At 51.8% G+C, this 14,319-nt stretch overlaps 1 protein-coding gene across 1 annotated transcript in view; it reads right to left on the bottom strand.

The window, feature by feature from the left end:
- Positions 1 to 111: 111 nt before the first annotated feature.
- The window catches only part of LOC107120717 (serine/threonine-protein kinase A-Raf-like), a 19,272-nt gene continuing 5,064 nt past the window's right edge, over positions 112 to 14,319 (bottom strand). The window contains exons 2-9 of the mRNA XM_015423487.1: positions 10,047 to 10,279; positions 8,948 to 9,054; positions 8,178 to 8,280; positions 6,537 to 6,685; positions 6,315 to 6,419; positions 3,491 to 3,641; positions 1,143 to 1,344; positions 112 to 179 (exon numbers count right to left, since the gene is read on the bottom strand). Of these exons, the coding sequence (XP_015278973.1) occupies positions 112 to 179; positions 1,143 to 1,344; positions 3,491 to 3,641; positions 6,315 to 6,419; positions 6,537 to 6,685; positions 8,178 to 8,280; positions 8,948 to 9,054; positions 10,047 to 10,271 (1,110 nt within the window). The 5' untranslated portion in view covers positions 10,272 to 10,279. The remainder of the gene's footprint in view (positions 180 to 1,142; positions 1,345 to 3,490; positions 3,642 to 6,314; positions 6,420 to 6,536; positions 6,686 to 8,177; positions 8,281 to 8,947; positions 9,055 to 10,046; positions 10,280 to 14,319) is intronic.

Genomic DNA, 14,319 nt, shown 5'->3' with positions numbered 1-14,319 from the left:
CCCCCCGCCCCCCCCCGTTCTTTCCCTTGGGGGGGGGGGGTACAGCATCCTTCCTTTCGAGGGGCATTAAAAACGTATTCGGGGGGGGGGCTTTAGGATTTAATGCAGTCCCTAGTTTCCACATGCGGTGGCTTCTGAAAATCCGTGGAGGAGAGTTGCTTTATATGGTTTACCCCGCTCTAAGGAAGGTATCCCAGATTCCTTCCCCCAGGGCCTTAGGAGTGGTACTCAACAAACAGGAACCAATCCTAGCGTTATGGAGTCGGCAGATGGCTATCATGCACAAGGGTATCATCGCATGCATGCCTGAGATCTGTGTCCCAAATGCCTTTGCAGGACACAGCTATCTCTGGCTACTAGCCCTGGTGACTAGCCCCGGAACCATCACGTTCAGAGGTATTCAACCTCTGAATCCCAGTGCCAGGAGGTAGCATCAGGGGAAGGCCTCGGCATCTCTGTCCTGTTGCTGGCCCTCCAGAGGAACTGGCTGCCCCCTGTGTGAGATGGGAGGCTGGACTAGAGGGACCCTCACTGGTCTGACCAAGCAGGGCTCTTCTGAGGTTCTTATCAGGGGAAGGCCTCGGCCGCTCTGCCCTGTTGCTGGCCCTCCAGAGGAACTGACTGGCCCCTGTGTGAGACAGGATGCTGGACTAGATGGACCCTCCCTGGTCTGACCCAGCAGGGCTCTTCTGATGTCCTTATCAGGGGAAGGCCTCGGCCTCTCTGCCCTGTTGTTGGCCCTCCAGAGGAACTGGCTGGCCCCTGTGTGAGACAGGAGGCTGGACTAGAGGGACCCTCACTGGTCTGATCCAGCACGGCTCTTCTGATGCCCTTCTCAGGGGAAGGCCTCGGCCTCTCTGCCCTGTTGTTGGCCCTCCAGAGGAACTGGCTGGCCCCTGTGTGAGACGGGAGGCTGGACTAGAAGGACTCTCACTGGTCTGATCCAGCAGGGCTCTTCTGATGCCCTTCTCAGGGGAAGGCCTCGGCCTCTCTGCCCTGTTGTTGGCCCTCCAGAGGAACTGGCTGGCCACTGGGTGAGACGGGAGGCTGGGCTAGAGGGTTTTTTTAGGAATGTCTGGAATGGCAAGAGCTCTCTGGCAGTGACGTGTGCAGCAGAGGCCACGGGGAGCATCCCCACTCACCTGTGAAGCCTCTCGTCCTCCCAGGGGCTGGTGGCGGAACAGAGCCGAACGTGCGAGGGTAGACGGGCATCGGGTAAAAGGGCGGGGCCATGGAGGACACAAAGGGCGGGGGTGGGAGGAGAGGGGGCGGGGCCTGGCGGTTGAAGTTGATGCCTTCCAGGATGCTCTGCTTCATCTTCTCCACTTTGGAGACTTGCTCGGTCTTTGGCGGATGACGTGGTACACGGAGAGAGACACAACAAGAATCGCCGTTTTGAGTTTTGGTGTGTGTTTTTTTAAAAAAAGAGATCGTTTTCTTATTTGCATACGGGCAGAAACGATAAGATAGAAGACATTCATATTCACACACCATCAGGAGGATTCTTAAGCCGCTGAAGCTGCCGTCGAGTTGCAACTGACCCGTGGCAACGTGCCCTCATGGGGTTTTCAAGGCCAAGAGGTGAGCAGAGGTGGTTGGTCACTGCCTCCCTCTGCATAGCAACCCTGGCCCTCTTTGGTGGTCTCCCATCCAAATTCTAACCATGGCCGACCACAGAGTTGGGCAAAGGATGGGAGAAGAAGCGGGGCCATAAATGGAAATAAGGGATTTCATAGGATCACAGAGTTGGAAGGGACCTCCAGAGTCATCTAGTCCGACCCCCTGCACAATGCAGGGAATTCACAACAACCCCCCCACCCCCAGTGTCCACGCCTAGAAGATGGCAAAAAACCTCTAGGCTCTCCAGCCAAACTGGCCTGGAGAAAATTTGCTTCCTGACTCCCAAAGTGGCGATCAGCGTTTCCCTGGGTACATAAGAAAGGGCCATGAGAACTGAGCACTGAGGCAACCCTTCCTGCCCTCCCTTCTCATGATCTGTCCAAGTTCACAGAATCTGCACTGCTGTCAGATGGGCATCTAGCCTCTGCTTGAAAACCTCCAAAGAAGGGGAGAGCCCACCACCTCCTGAGAAAGCCTGTTCCACTGAGGAACCCTTCTCTAACTGTCAGGAAGTTCTTCCAGATATTTAGCCAAAAACTCTTCTGATTTAATTTCAACCTGTTGGTTCTGGTCGGACCTTCTGGGGCAACAGAAAAAAACTCCGCACCATCCTCTGAATGACCAGCCCTTTGAGTACCTGAAGATCATATCACCTCTCAGTCGTCTCCTCTCCAGGCTAAACATACTCGGCTCCTTCAGCCTTTCCTCACAGGACTTGTTCTCCAGACCCCTCATCATCTTTGTTGCCCTCCTCTGGACACCTTCCAGCTTGTCTAGATCCTTCTTAACTATGTGTGCTATCCTAAACTCTTTGGAGGTAGGGTGGGATTTGAATAAAGGTCTGAGATAGATGCCCTGGCCTGGATGGCCCAGGCGAGCCCAGTCTCATCAGAGCTGCGAAGCTAAGCAGGGACTGATCACTGCCTGCTCACATCTGGATTGATCATTCATTCATTCATTTATCTATTCAATTCAACTTGTTAGGCCGCCCTTCCCTGCAAGCACGGCTCAGGGCAGCTTACGTCAGAAGAAACACAATGATAATCCATTAAAATAAGATTGACAACTACTAAAAACCACATATTTCTCAAGCAAAGAGAGAAGAAGAAGAAGAGATTGGATTTATACCCCGCCCTTCACTACCCAAAGGTGTCTCAGAGTGGCTGACAAACTCCTTTCCCTTCCCCTCCCCACAACAGACACCCTGTGAGGTAAAAGAAGAAGAAGAGATTGGATTTATGCCCCACCCTTCACTACCCAAAGGTGTCTCAGAGAGGCTTACAAACTCCTTTCCCTTCCCCTCCCCACAACAGACACCCTGTGAGTTAGGTGGGGCTGAGAGAGCTCTTGACAGACACTGCTCTTTTTCAAGAACAGCTCTTATCAGAACTAAGGCTTGCCCAAGGTCATCCAGCCAGGTGCAAGTGGAGGAGTGGGGAATCAAACCCGGTTCTCCCAGATTAGAGTCCGCGCACTTAACCACGACACCAAACCACTACAATTTCATTATCTGAGATGGCGAGAAATGTCTGTTCCCACCAGCACCCTGGATGAGGGGCTGCAGAGGTGTGTGGGGTGGCATGCCAGTGCCAACCGTCGCTGTCCCTAATCAAAGGCCTGGTGGAACATCTGGGAGACCACCAAGGAATACCAGGGTCGTGACACAGGGGCAGGCGGTGGCAAAAACCACCTCTGAACGTCTCTTGCTTTGAAAACCCCACCAGGGGTCGCCATACATCAGCTGGGACTTGACAGCAAAAACAGCAGCAGCAGCAGCGGCATGAGACAGGCAGGCAGATTCTACTCCTGGGGGGGGGGGCAAAACAACGCAGAGCGGAGCAGGTGTTTCCCCGAGCAGAAAAGGCCTCACCTCGATCATGCTGCTGTCCACGGGACTGATAGTGCTGACCATGTGGACGTTCGGGGTCGAAGTGGAGCGGTGCCGTTGGAGACGCTGCCCGTCGCCGTGGACGCTGGGGAAGGTGAAGGCTTCTGGGCTGTGGAGTGGCTGTTTGTGCAGGCTGGAAGGGAAAGGACACGGTGGGGAACACTTTACACCCGCGCCGGGTAGACCAGCCCGATCTTCTGGCACCACAGGGGAGCTCTTCCCTGTCTCGGATGGGGCTATACTCCCCTTGAACAACCAGGCTCGGAGACCGGGTGTGCTGTCGGACACGGCAGTCGCCTTAGGAAACCAGGCGGCTGCAGTGGCACAGAGCACTTTTGCCCACGTTTGGCTTGTGCATTAAGCTGCACATGTTACTGGGTCAGTTAGATCGAGGGACAGTCATCCACGGGATCTTGCCAGATCTCAGAAGCTAGACAAATAGAGGGGGATTGCAGTATGGTAATGATATACACAAGATAGAACTACTGCAAACTGTGCATTATCAAATTTATATTAATGCAATTACAACGTATCTGACCATAAATTCACATATGTTTTACAGAAAACAAAAGCCAAATTCCAGAAGACGAAAATAGACGAAAATTATTGCTGGGTGAATTTTCCCGTAATGAATACTTGATATGTTTCTTGTTAGGAGGTTTTTTGTTTGAAAGAGATGCCTCGAAACGAATTTGAACTCCGGGGGAGTTCATCCATTTTCGTCTTCTGGAATTTGGCTTTTGTTTTCTGTAAAACATATGTGAATTTATGGTCAGATACGTTGTAATTGCATTAATATAAATTTGATAATGCACAGTTTGCAGTAGTTCTATCTTGTGTAGATCTCAGAAGCTAGGCAGGCTTAGTTCTTGGCCGGAGACCACCAAGGAAGTCCAGGGGTTGCTACTTGGAGGCAGGCAATGGCAAACCACCTCTGCCTCTCTCTTGCCTTGGCCTGGATGGCCCAGGCTGGCCCGATCTCACCAGAGCTCAGAAGCTAAGCAGGGCTGGCCACAGTTAGTAAGACGAGGGACCACCGAGGACGATCAGGGTTGATATGCGGAGACGGGCAATGGCAAGGCCACCTCTGCTCATATCCAGCCCCGAAAACCCCTTGAGGGGCCTCTGTAAGCCCCAAAGGGCTTTATTTATTTATTTATTTATTTATTAGATTGGATTTACTAGGCCGCCCTTCCCTACAAGTAGGGCACAGAGCAGCTTGCAACAAAATAATATACAATCTCAGATTAGAAGTAAGTTAAAACAAGCCAATAAATAGGTGAAGGTAAAGGTTTCCCTTGCTCGAAAGCCAGTCGAATCCAACTCTAGGGTTGCAGTGCTCATCTCCGTTTCCAAGCCGATGAGCCAGCGCTGTCCGAAGACATTTCCGTGGTCATGTGGCCGGCACTGCTAGACGCCGAGGCGCACGGAACACTGTTACCTTCCCACCAAGGTAAAAAGGTAAGGGTTCCCTTGCTCGAAAGCCAGTCGAGTCCGACTCTAGGGTTGCGGTGCTCATCTCCGTTTCAAAGCCGAAGAGCCAGCGCTGTCCGAAGACGTTTCCGTGGTCATGTGGCCGGCATGACTAAACACCGAGGCACACGGAACGCTGTTCCCTTCCCACCGAAGTGGTCCCTATTGATCTACTTGCAATTTCTTGCTTTCGAACTACTAGGTTGGCAGGAGCTGGAACTGGAGACGGGAGCTCACTCCATCATGCGGCACCCGGGTCTCGAACTGCTGAACTACCGACCTTCCACAGCCTGCAGTTCAGCGTCTTAACCACTTGAGCCACCGCAGCTCCTACCTTCCCACCAAAGTGCTACCTATTTATCTACTTGGAATTTCTTGCTTTTGAACTGCTAGGTTGGCAGGAGCTGGAACTAGAGACGGGAGCTCACTCCGTCATGCGGCACTCGGGTCTCGAACTGCTGAACTACCGACCTTCTAGCCTGCAGTTCAGCGTCTTAACCACTTGAGCCACCACAGCGCCTTTTAAGCCAATAAATACCAGTACATAAAACAACAATTAAAATGGCAAAAATACAGCATATATGGGATGGCGGGGGGGAAGCCAGCTCTCCAGCCTCCCTGGGGAGGAGGGGTTACGAGGGATGGGGACTTGTGTGAGAGTGCCGAAGGCTACCCCCATCACTGTCCTCAACCGATGGCCCCTGCCTGGTGGAATGAGCCCCCATATGAAATCAGGGCCCTGCGGGACCTTCTACAGTTGTGCAGGGCCTGCAAGACGGAGCTCTTCCGCCAGGCTTTCCGTTGAGGCCGTGGGTGTCCCCCCTCTCTTGGGACTCCCGTTCAGCGGGTCAGTTACCATCTGGGAACCCCGATCTGAAACAGACCTCTGTCGAGGCTCTGATTAGAAACAGAGGAATATTATTGTCTTTTATCTGATGTATTCCTAATTGTTTGTGTATTATATCTGATGGGACCCGCCCTGAGCCTGCCATGTAGGGAGGGCGGGATACAAATCTGGTAAAATAAAAATAAATAAATATAAGTTGGCTTGAACTTGACAGCGCTCTCCATCACCGCCGAGGAGCCTTCCTCCAAGTTAGGTGGCTCTTCCACTCGAGGAAGGCAACTTGGAGGATGGGTGGATCCATGCCCCTGGAAGGCTTTGGCGATGGAACCATCGGTCTCTAGGAAACATCCCAGAAACATCTGCCTGACACTTTGAGGTCAAGCACGATGCTCCATCAGGTCCCCCCCGGCTCCATGCCACCCCCTAGTGGCGATTTTGAGATCGACGGCCCCCTTCGGCTGGTGAGTTTAAGCAAGTTCTCCTTACCTAGAGTCTTGAGGGGTCATGGGTTCGTGACTAGGCCGGGTTGGGGTGGTCGGGACACTGTCTTGCCACTGTGAAGGATCTGGCCATGGGTCATAGCTGTAAACCCTACAAAGAAGAGGAATAACAGAGTCATTGCAAGAGGAAGGGTGCCTGTGACAGTTAGTGGAGCTCCAGCCTTATTCCTGGAAATGGGGTATGCGGGGCAGCCTGGAAGATACGCACGGCTTAAGAGCCAGGCCCACGCAGACTGTAGGGACTTTGCTGCTGCAGTGTTCATGGAACTTGTAGCCACAGGTCTGGCAACGGAAGCCGTAAAACAGGAACTTATGGCAGAAGTCACAGAAGGCCAAGTTGAAGTAGGTCTTGCGGACCTGCAGAAAGAGACAGGATGGTGGTCAGAGGCGGAGAAAGGCGGTCCTGGGCCATTAGAGCTGGCACCTTTTGGGGGTGCCCAAGGGATAGTTGGTGGGATGGTATGCGCATGTGATGAAGCGCAGGGGGGGCATGTAAGGTCACGTTCATATAGGATCCATGATTTAAGACGGACCCCTGTCTCTTCCCCCAGGCCAGGCAGATTTTCCCGCCAAAACCTTAGTTCCCCTCAGTGACTGAGTCGCCCCTAGGTAGCGTGTACGTCTTCATTAGCTTCAGGACTTAAACTGTCCCACCTTGTCATGGACAATCGTTTAGGCTTTCGACCCAGCACAGGAACTTGAGGGAAGATACAGGAGCTGTCTTGTCTTACTTTTAAACCCTGTCTGAAATGGCACTCGAGGCAGAGTAACTTTCGAAACAGAATAAAGATTTCATTTAACAGGCAGGGGATATTTAACAGGCGACTCAGTCACTGAGGGGAACTAAAGTTCTGGCGGGGAAACGAACGTCTAGGGGAGAAGTCAAGGTTTAGGAATACTGAGGTAAAACTTTATAATATATACAGACTTCAGATCTTAGAATATATAAGAAAGTGTGATTGTAGTATAATTTCAGAGTTAGACAACAATAAGGCAATAATCCACCTTTGGCACAGGCCGGGGAGGGGTGGAATTCAGGGCGAGCATGACCAGGTCTGGCCAACGTAAATATCTGAAAGGCTGAGTCCAGCCAACTTAGTTAGTATCATCCTAAAACAGGGTTCCCCAACGTGGTGCCCATGGGTGCCGTGGCGCCCACAGCCACTTTTCCTGGTGCCCATCAAGTGTTCTTAGAAAGTGGGCAAGGCCAGGTGGCCACTGCAGATCTGATTGGCTGTGAAGATTCTTAAGAAGTTTGCTTCATCAGAAGTTGTACGAATCAAGAAAATATATTTAAACAGTATGTTCATTTTAAAAGGCATCCTCTTAAACAGAGCATTTGTTTGAAATGCTGAAGAGTCACTATTAGAATCACGCACGAGCTCACTCCCTGAGACGTTATGGTTTGCTCCGCCTCTTGGGCAGCCATTTTGTGGTTGTCGCCCACCATCTGGAATCAGAATTCCAAAGCTGCCTGCAGGCCCCAAAAGATTGGCGACCCCACCTTAAGGTCTCAACGAACCATTTACTTGTGCTCAGTTAACAGAGAGCAATGCAAATCTTTGGGAAATGGAATTTTGGTTCCATTTTAGTTTGATTGCAAAAATTCTGGGATTTTTGCTTGAGGCATTTTGTATTGGTATTGGAATGATGGCAGGCAGCCAGCGGGGACTCAGGACATCTTCTTCAGTTAGGACTCCACCACGTGACATTGCTGCATGCATGAAATTGCCCCTCAGCAAACTGCTTCCCAGAGACCCGTCCTACTGCAAGGCACTTTGGAAGAGAGGGATTGGAGCGAATGTGGTTTGGCGGGTGGGGGGAAGCGCCGACATGTGACTAGACTCACAAAATTGTGCATAGTGAGTGGTACGTCTTCCAGAACCTCCACTGAGAGCTCAGCCCCTTCCAGTTTGACGAGGTCGGTCTCCCAATCCGTGATGGTCTTTCGCCTTCAGAGAGAACACATTTGGTGTGAATGCTGCCCAGCTGTGCCCCAAAGCCTGTGCTCCTAGCCCTGCAGTGGTGAACTGTGGAACTCCCTTCCCTGTGACGTTCACTGAACTCAGGAGGACTTCTCACATGCAGTCCATATGCTCCTCTCTTCTTCTGCCTGATCTGACCACTTCCTGTATGCAGGGCGTTTTTGTATGAGGGGGAGCAATCAATTATGTTTCCATGTAGCCTGGAATGGTGCAACCAAGACCAGTGTTCCCTCTAAGCTGAGGAAACCCTTTTAGCCTCCGGCTCACACATTTTCGGCTCAGCTCAGGGAGGATGGCTCCAAAGCAAACTAATTTATGCAGGCGCCAAATTGCTCGCTCACAACTTTAACGCCAGGAGCTCACCAAGTAGACTTTTTGCTCACAAGACTCCACAGCTTAGAGGGAGCATTGACCAAGACATAGTTTGACTATCTCGGTGCAGGCAACAATGGACACCATGTCCATACAATGCAAGCTGCAGGCTAGTGCAGCCTCAATTTGCCTTGGGGCCTGCAGGGAAGGCAGCAGGGGGTTTAACCCTTCAACTTCCACTCGGTTTCGCTATTCGAAACCCACCCCTCTGTTATGTGTGTGTGTTTTAAAGGTCCCCCTTTCTTTGACTGGAGTCACTCACCCGCCACCGACCTTCCTGTAGACAACGCAGCAGTCCTGGTTCAGCCCACGCACCTTCAGTGCCTTGTCCAGAGAGCTGTACACAGTCGTACCTGGTCGGATGGTCACCTGGAGGAAGCAGGGAGGTAGCAGGATGGGCAAAGCAAGAGGTTGGCCTCCTGGTTGACCTGTCCTCCCATTTTATTCATGCAGCCCCTCTCTAGCCTCGCTCTCCCTAGCGTGACAGCATCCAGTTCTAAAATCCCATACTTTGATTGACCTGGATGGCACAGGCTAGCCCGATCTCATCTCAAAAGCTAAGCAGGGTCAGCCCTGGTTAGTATTTGGATGGGAGGCCTCCAAGGAATACCAGGGTCGTGCCGCCGAGGGAGGCGATGGCAAACCACCTCTGAACATCTCTAGCCTTGAAAACACTACGGGGTTGCCGTAAGTCAGCGGTGACTTGACTGCACTTTCCACCACCATTCTTTGATTTGGGGCCCTCGTGCGTTCACTGAGTGGCTTGCTTCAGCCTCAGTCCCCCTACCTGCAATCACAGCAACTCCACTAACGGGGCCTGCATATCTTCGAGACTGCCTCTCCGCATAGGAGCCCCATAGAACGTTGTATTCTATTAACTAGCATCTCCTGGTAGACGCTGGCCCTCAGGATGTCCGACTCGCCTCAACTAGGGCTGGGGCTTATGAGATCAGGGCTCTGTGGGACCTTCTACAGTTCCACGGGGCCTGCAAGACGGAGCTCTTCCGCCGGGCTTTTAGTTGAAGCAGCGGGCATCCATTCTGATCACACACACACACACCCCCAGTGACCGCAGATCCTAGAAGCTGACTGGAACTTTAACATCGCTGGAATCCACACCATCTAGTGAGGCACACTGTACGTTTTTAGTGTTTTACTGATTTTTGTGAGTTTAACTAATGCTGTGCTGATGAATACATTTTAATTGCAAACCTGCATTACTGCAGAGCCGTATGTCTGGAACCCGCCCTGAGCCTCCGATGCGGAGAGGGCGGGATGCAAATCCAAATAAATAAATAAACAGCACTTATAGACACACTTTTCTAATCGCCGGCACCACAGACCGGCCTCTTGCCACTCACCACCGTTCGCTGCTGATTAGGGAGATCCACCTTGATGGTGCCCCGTCCGTCGGCCATGGCCCTCCCGCCGGGCCTTTTCCTCCGAGAGGCCCCCAGCATGGCTGTCAGGCTGTTGGAGAATGGCAGGAAGCCCCCGCTCTCTCCCCCTCCTGAAGAGCCAGGGTCGGGAGAGGGAGAGCTGAAGCCATTAGCGAAAGAGCTGGGAGAGTTCTGGCTGCGCCTCATCCGGCTACCTGCATAAAGAAGGAGGGAGAGAGAGACCACTCGTTCGTAAGCTTCGTTCCGAAGCTTCAAGAGACCACTCGGAACGTAAGCTTCGTTCTGTTCGTTCAGTGTTTCCCAACCTGTGGGTAGGGACCCAAATGTGGGTCGCGAAGCCTCTGAGAGTGGGTCGTGGACCAGCCCTCCCTAATAATAATAATAATACCTTTCGATTTATTGATCGCTCATCCTGCAGAGCTGCTGGCTCTGAGCGATTTACAGTTACACATGTTTTTCACAAGGGACTAACAGTATTTCATAGGGTAAGGGAGGACTACATATATAATTCTTTAAATCGCACACTTTTGCAGCCGACGGGGATTTTGTTCAGCTGTAAGCTTCAGGCGTGTTCCGGACGGCATTCACTTTCGGCGTGGCTAGATGACGTCAGTTCTTCCCAGACTGCTTTTTTGAGTCGTAGTGCCGCACTGCCACCACCTGGCCGAATTGGTTCATCACAGGCTTCTTAATGCCGAAGAGGTCTTTTTTCCAGGCTTTCGAGCTGGACCTTCCGTTCACCGGCTAACACCTCCCCCACGGGGGTTTAGTGTGCCCACCCTCTCTAAGGAGTGGTACCCATTTTATCTACTCACCGAAGCTTTCGAGCTGCTGGGTGGTGAGCTGGGGACAAGGCTGGTAGCTCACACCAGCGCGGGCTAGAACTGACAGCAGCTCTGTTCAGTTCAGATGTTAACCAGAGGATTTTGAGGTCCGCCCCTGCGCTTTCCATTGCTCTCTCTTGTATTTTAGAAACCGAGATATGACCCTGGAGATGGTATCTTCCGTGTCGTAAAGTAGTAGTAGTTGTTTTCACTGCATACCTGTTGGTCAAGTCAAACCTGTCCTGATGGTTACTAGAGTGCGTTTCTTAGAATCTCAAGGGGATCCAGGAGAGAAACGGAGAAGGAAAAGCAGGTCAAAGGCTGAGAGGTCGCCTCCGTACGCAAAGGCAGGGTATGTCGGAATGCCGCTTGCTCGGGTTCATCATGGGGGCAGCTGTGCCCTTTGAGCGAGGGTTGTTGGGTTCTCAGAAACTTCTGGTGAAGCCATTATAGAAAATGGAATGCTGAACTAGATGGGTGCCAACCAGTGTTCCCTCTAAGCTGAGTTAGTGTGAGCTGGCTCATAGTTTTTTTAGCCTCCAGCTCACAGATTTTTTTCTTAGCTCAGGAAGCAAACTAATTTATGCAGCAGCCAAATCGCTCGCTCACAATTTTAATGCCAGTCGTTGACAAAGTAGAATTTTTGCTCACAAGACTCCACAGCTTAGAGGGAGCATTGGTCCCAACGTCATAGTTTGACTAGGGGTCCAAAAAAGCCCTTGGGCCAGGTCATCAAAGCAAGTAAATTTGGACTTGTGGGTCACCATACTGAAAAGGCTGGGAATGGCTGCTTTATTTCGTTCCAAAACTCCAGAACTCTCTCTCTCTCTCTCGGAAGAGTCATGTGTCCCCTTCTGATGCCGTTTTCCACCAGCAGGTGAAGACGTCTTTGTTGCATTTGGTATTCTCGCAGTGTCCTCTCCTTCCCAACCAATGTTTTAATTGCCGTTTTTATTTGCTTGCATGTATTTTAGCTCTGTTTTTGTTTTAACAATGTATTTTTGTTGTGTGTGTGTGGGGGGGTTGTTTTATGTGCCTTTGTTATTTTAATTTGTTACCCGCCTTGCTGGCCCTGTTGAGAACAGAAAGGTGGGGTATAAATTTTGCAAAATATTTTTTTTAAAAAATCTGAGATTTAGAGCACAGTTTTCTTCCTGACAGGGACTCAGAGCAGCTTACAAAATCATTCCCCTCCCTCCTCTAAGAATAATTAATAATTATTCTATGGTATTGTGTGTAGCATAGCCAGAAGATCTGAAGATTGTCTGGCAGCCTGAAGATCTAGCTCTTTTTGTGGCAAGCTAGACTTATTTGGGGGGCTAAGTTCCGAGAGAGCTGTGATTGACCCAAGGTCACCCAGCTGGCTTCATGTGGAGGAAATGGGACTCAGACCTGGCTCTCCAGATTAGAGTCTGCCGCTCTTAACCACTACACCAAACTGGCTCCTCTAACTTAGTCTCACAACAACCCTATGAGGTAGGTTAGGCAAAGAAAGTGACTGGCCCAAGGTCTCCCAGCAAGCAGGCATTCTCCCCTCCTCCACCTTACCCTCACAACAATGCTGTCAGGTAGGCCAGGCTCAGAATGTGACTGGCACAAGGTCACCCATTGAGCTTCCACAGCAGAATGGGGATTCGAACCCGGGTCTCCCAGCTCCGACTCCAACACTCTAACCACCGTACCACGCTTGCTCTCTCCCTCTTCACTAACCACAACGGATTGCTATATTAAGGCACTATCCTAAAACCAGTCTGGAAAAGGCTTGGGACAGCAACTGAGCTTTTCGCATTGTTGCAACGCAGAGATGCACTCGGGTAGCAGCCCACCAAGGGGGTTTAAATCTGGTGCTGCGGTCCGGGTTCAAAAATCAGCAGTGTCAGGGGACAGCCGGAGAGGACCGGGAGTCAGCATCCTATGCCCTCTCTGCCCATCTTTTGCCCCCAGCGACGACTTAACGTTGAACCTTTCCCATCAAACCCAAAGAGAGCAAAAAAATTCCCTCCGCTTGCCTTCCACAATGCCTGCAGAGGCAGGACACCGCCTAAGAGACGGAGCGAGTCTGCGGACGTAAACATTATATAACCCCAGACGCAGGAAACCGCCTTAAAAGGCCCATCAGTGTCCGCTCTGCCTCCTCCGACTAGCAGCAAGTCTCCAGGGTCTCAGGCAGAGGTCATTCCCATCCCTTCCTGCCCGGTCCTTTTCAGTGGAATCGAACCTGCGACCTTCAGCATGCAAAGTAGAGGTTATTCCGCTGAGACGCAGCCCCTCCCTTGTCAGGACTTCAGGGCAGGCAGCGTGCAGCTGCATTTCTTTGGCCTCAGGTCAGGCACGTTTCAAACACATGCTGAGGTCTGGGGAGGACTTTGGTAATCGAAACCCCACAGAAAAGGCGCTCTGGACAAATCCCCAACCACGCAGCTGTGACAGGCTATTGCTGGCGTTGCTCTGCTCGGAACACTTATGGGTACCTGCAAACACGAACACCGAAACGGACTCCTCCGACTGGGGATGCTCCCGGCGCAAGGACTCCCTCCTCCGGCTTTGGCTGCTGCAAAGGCCCCTACCCCCGGCCACATGCACCTGCTGTGCACACAGTCCTTTCTCAAAAGCTGTTGTCAGTCTCCCCCAGTCTGGATCAGTGGTCCATCAGTGGCTATTAGCCACAAGGTATAGATAGGGGCTCTGGGGCAAGTGATGCTCTGTCATCTTGGTGCTTGGGAGGGTCAACAGTGGGATGGCTTCTAATGTCCTGGCCCCACTGGTGGACCTACTGATGGCAGTGGTATTTCTGGCCACTGTGTGACACAGAGTGTTGGACTAGATGGGCCTTTGGCCTGATCAAACATTGGCGTCTCTTATGTTCTTATGTTCATACTGGAGGTGCAGTGCAAAAAGGGACTGCCCTTTTGAGATCTCCTGGTGGAGAATCACTGCAGTGCCAGGGTGACATCATACCAGTGTGAGCCCACATGCTGGGGGGGGTAGGGGACTGTGAGCACAACCCATTCCTGGGCAAGTACCAACCACTCTGCCCTGATCTGGATTGGCCGTGGTAGCTGGATCTTGTCAGATTTTGGCTGCTAAGCAGGGTCTGCCCTGGTCAGTAAGAATATCAGAGTCCTGCTGGATCAGACCAGGGGTCCATCTAGTCCAGCGTCTTATCTCACACAGTGGCCAACAAGTTCCTCTGCAGGGTCAACAACAGGGCACAGAGGCAGAGGCCTTCATGAGAACATAAGAAGACCCCTGTTGGATTAGACCAGTGGTCCATCTAGACCAGCATCCCTTCATTAGAACATCAGAGGGGCCCTGCTGGATCAGACCACTGGTCCATCTAGTCCAGCATTGTGTCTCACCCAGTGGCCAACCAGTTCCTCTGGATGGCCAACAACAGGGCTGACAGGCTA

The sequence above is a fragment of the Gekko japonicus genome, unplaced genomic scaffold, assembly GCF_001447785.1.
Source record: "Gekko japonicus isolate JY-2015 unplaced genomic scaffold, Gekko_japonicus_V1.1 scaffold2536, whole genome shotgun sequence".
In the NCBI taxonomy this organism is placed as follows: Eukaryota; Metazoa; Chordata; class Lepidosauria; order Squamata; family Gekkonidae; genus Gekko; species Gekko japonicus.
This window is presented reverse-complemented; position numbering and strand designations above follow the sequence as displayed.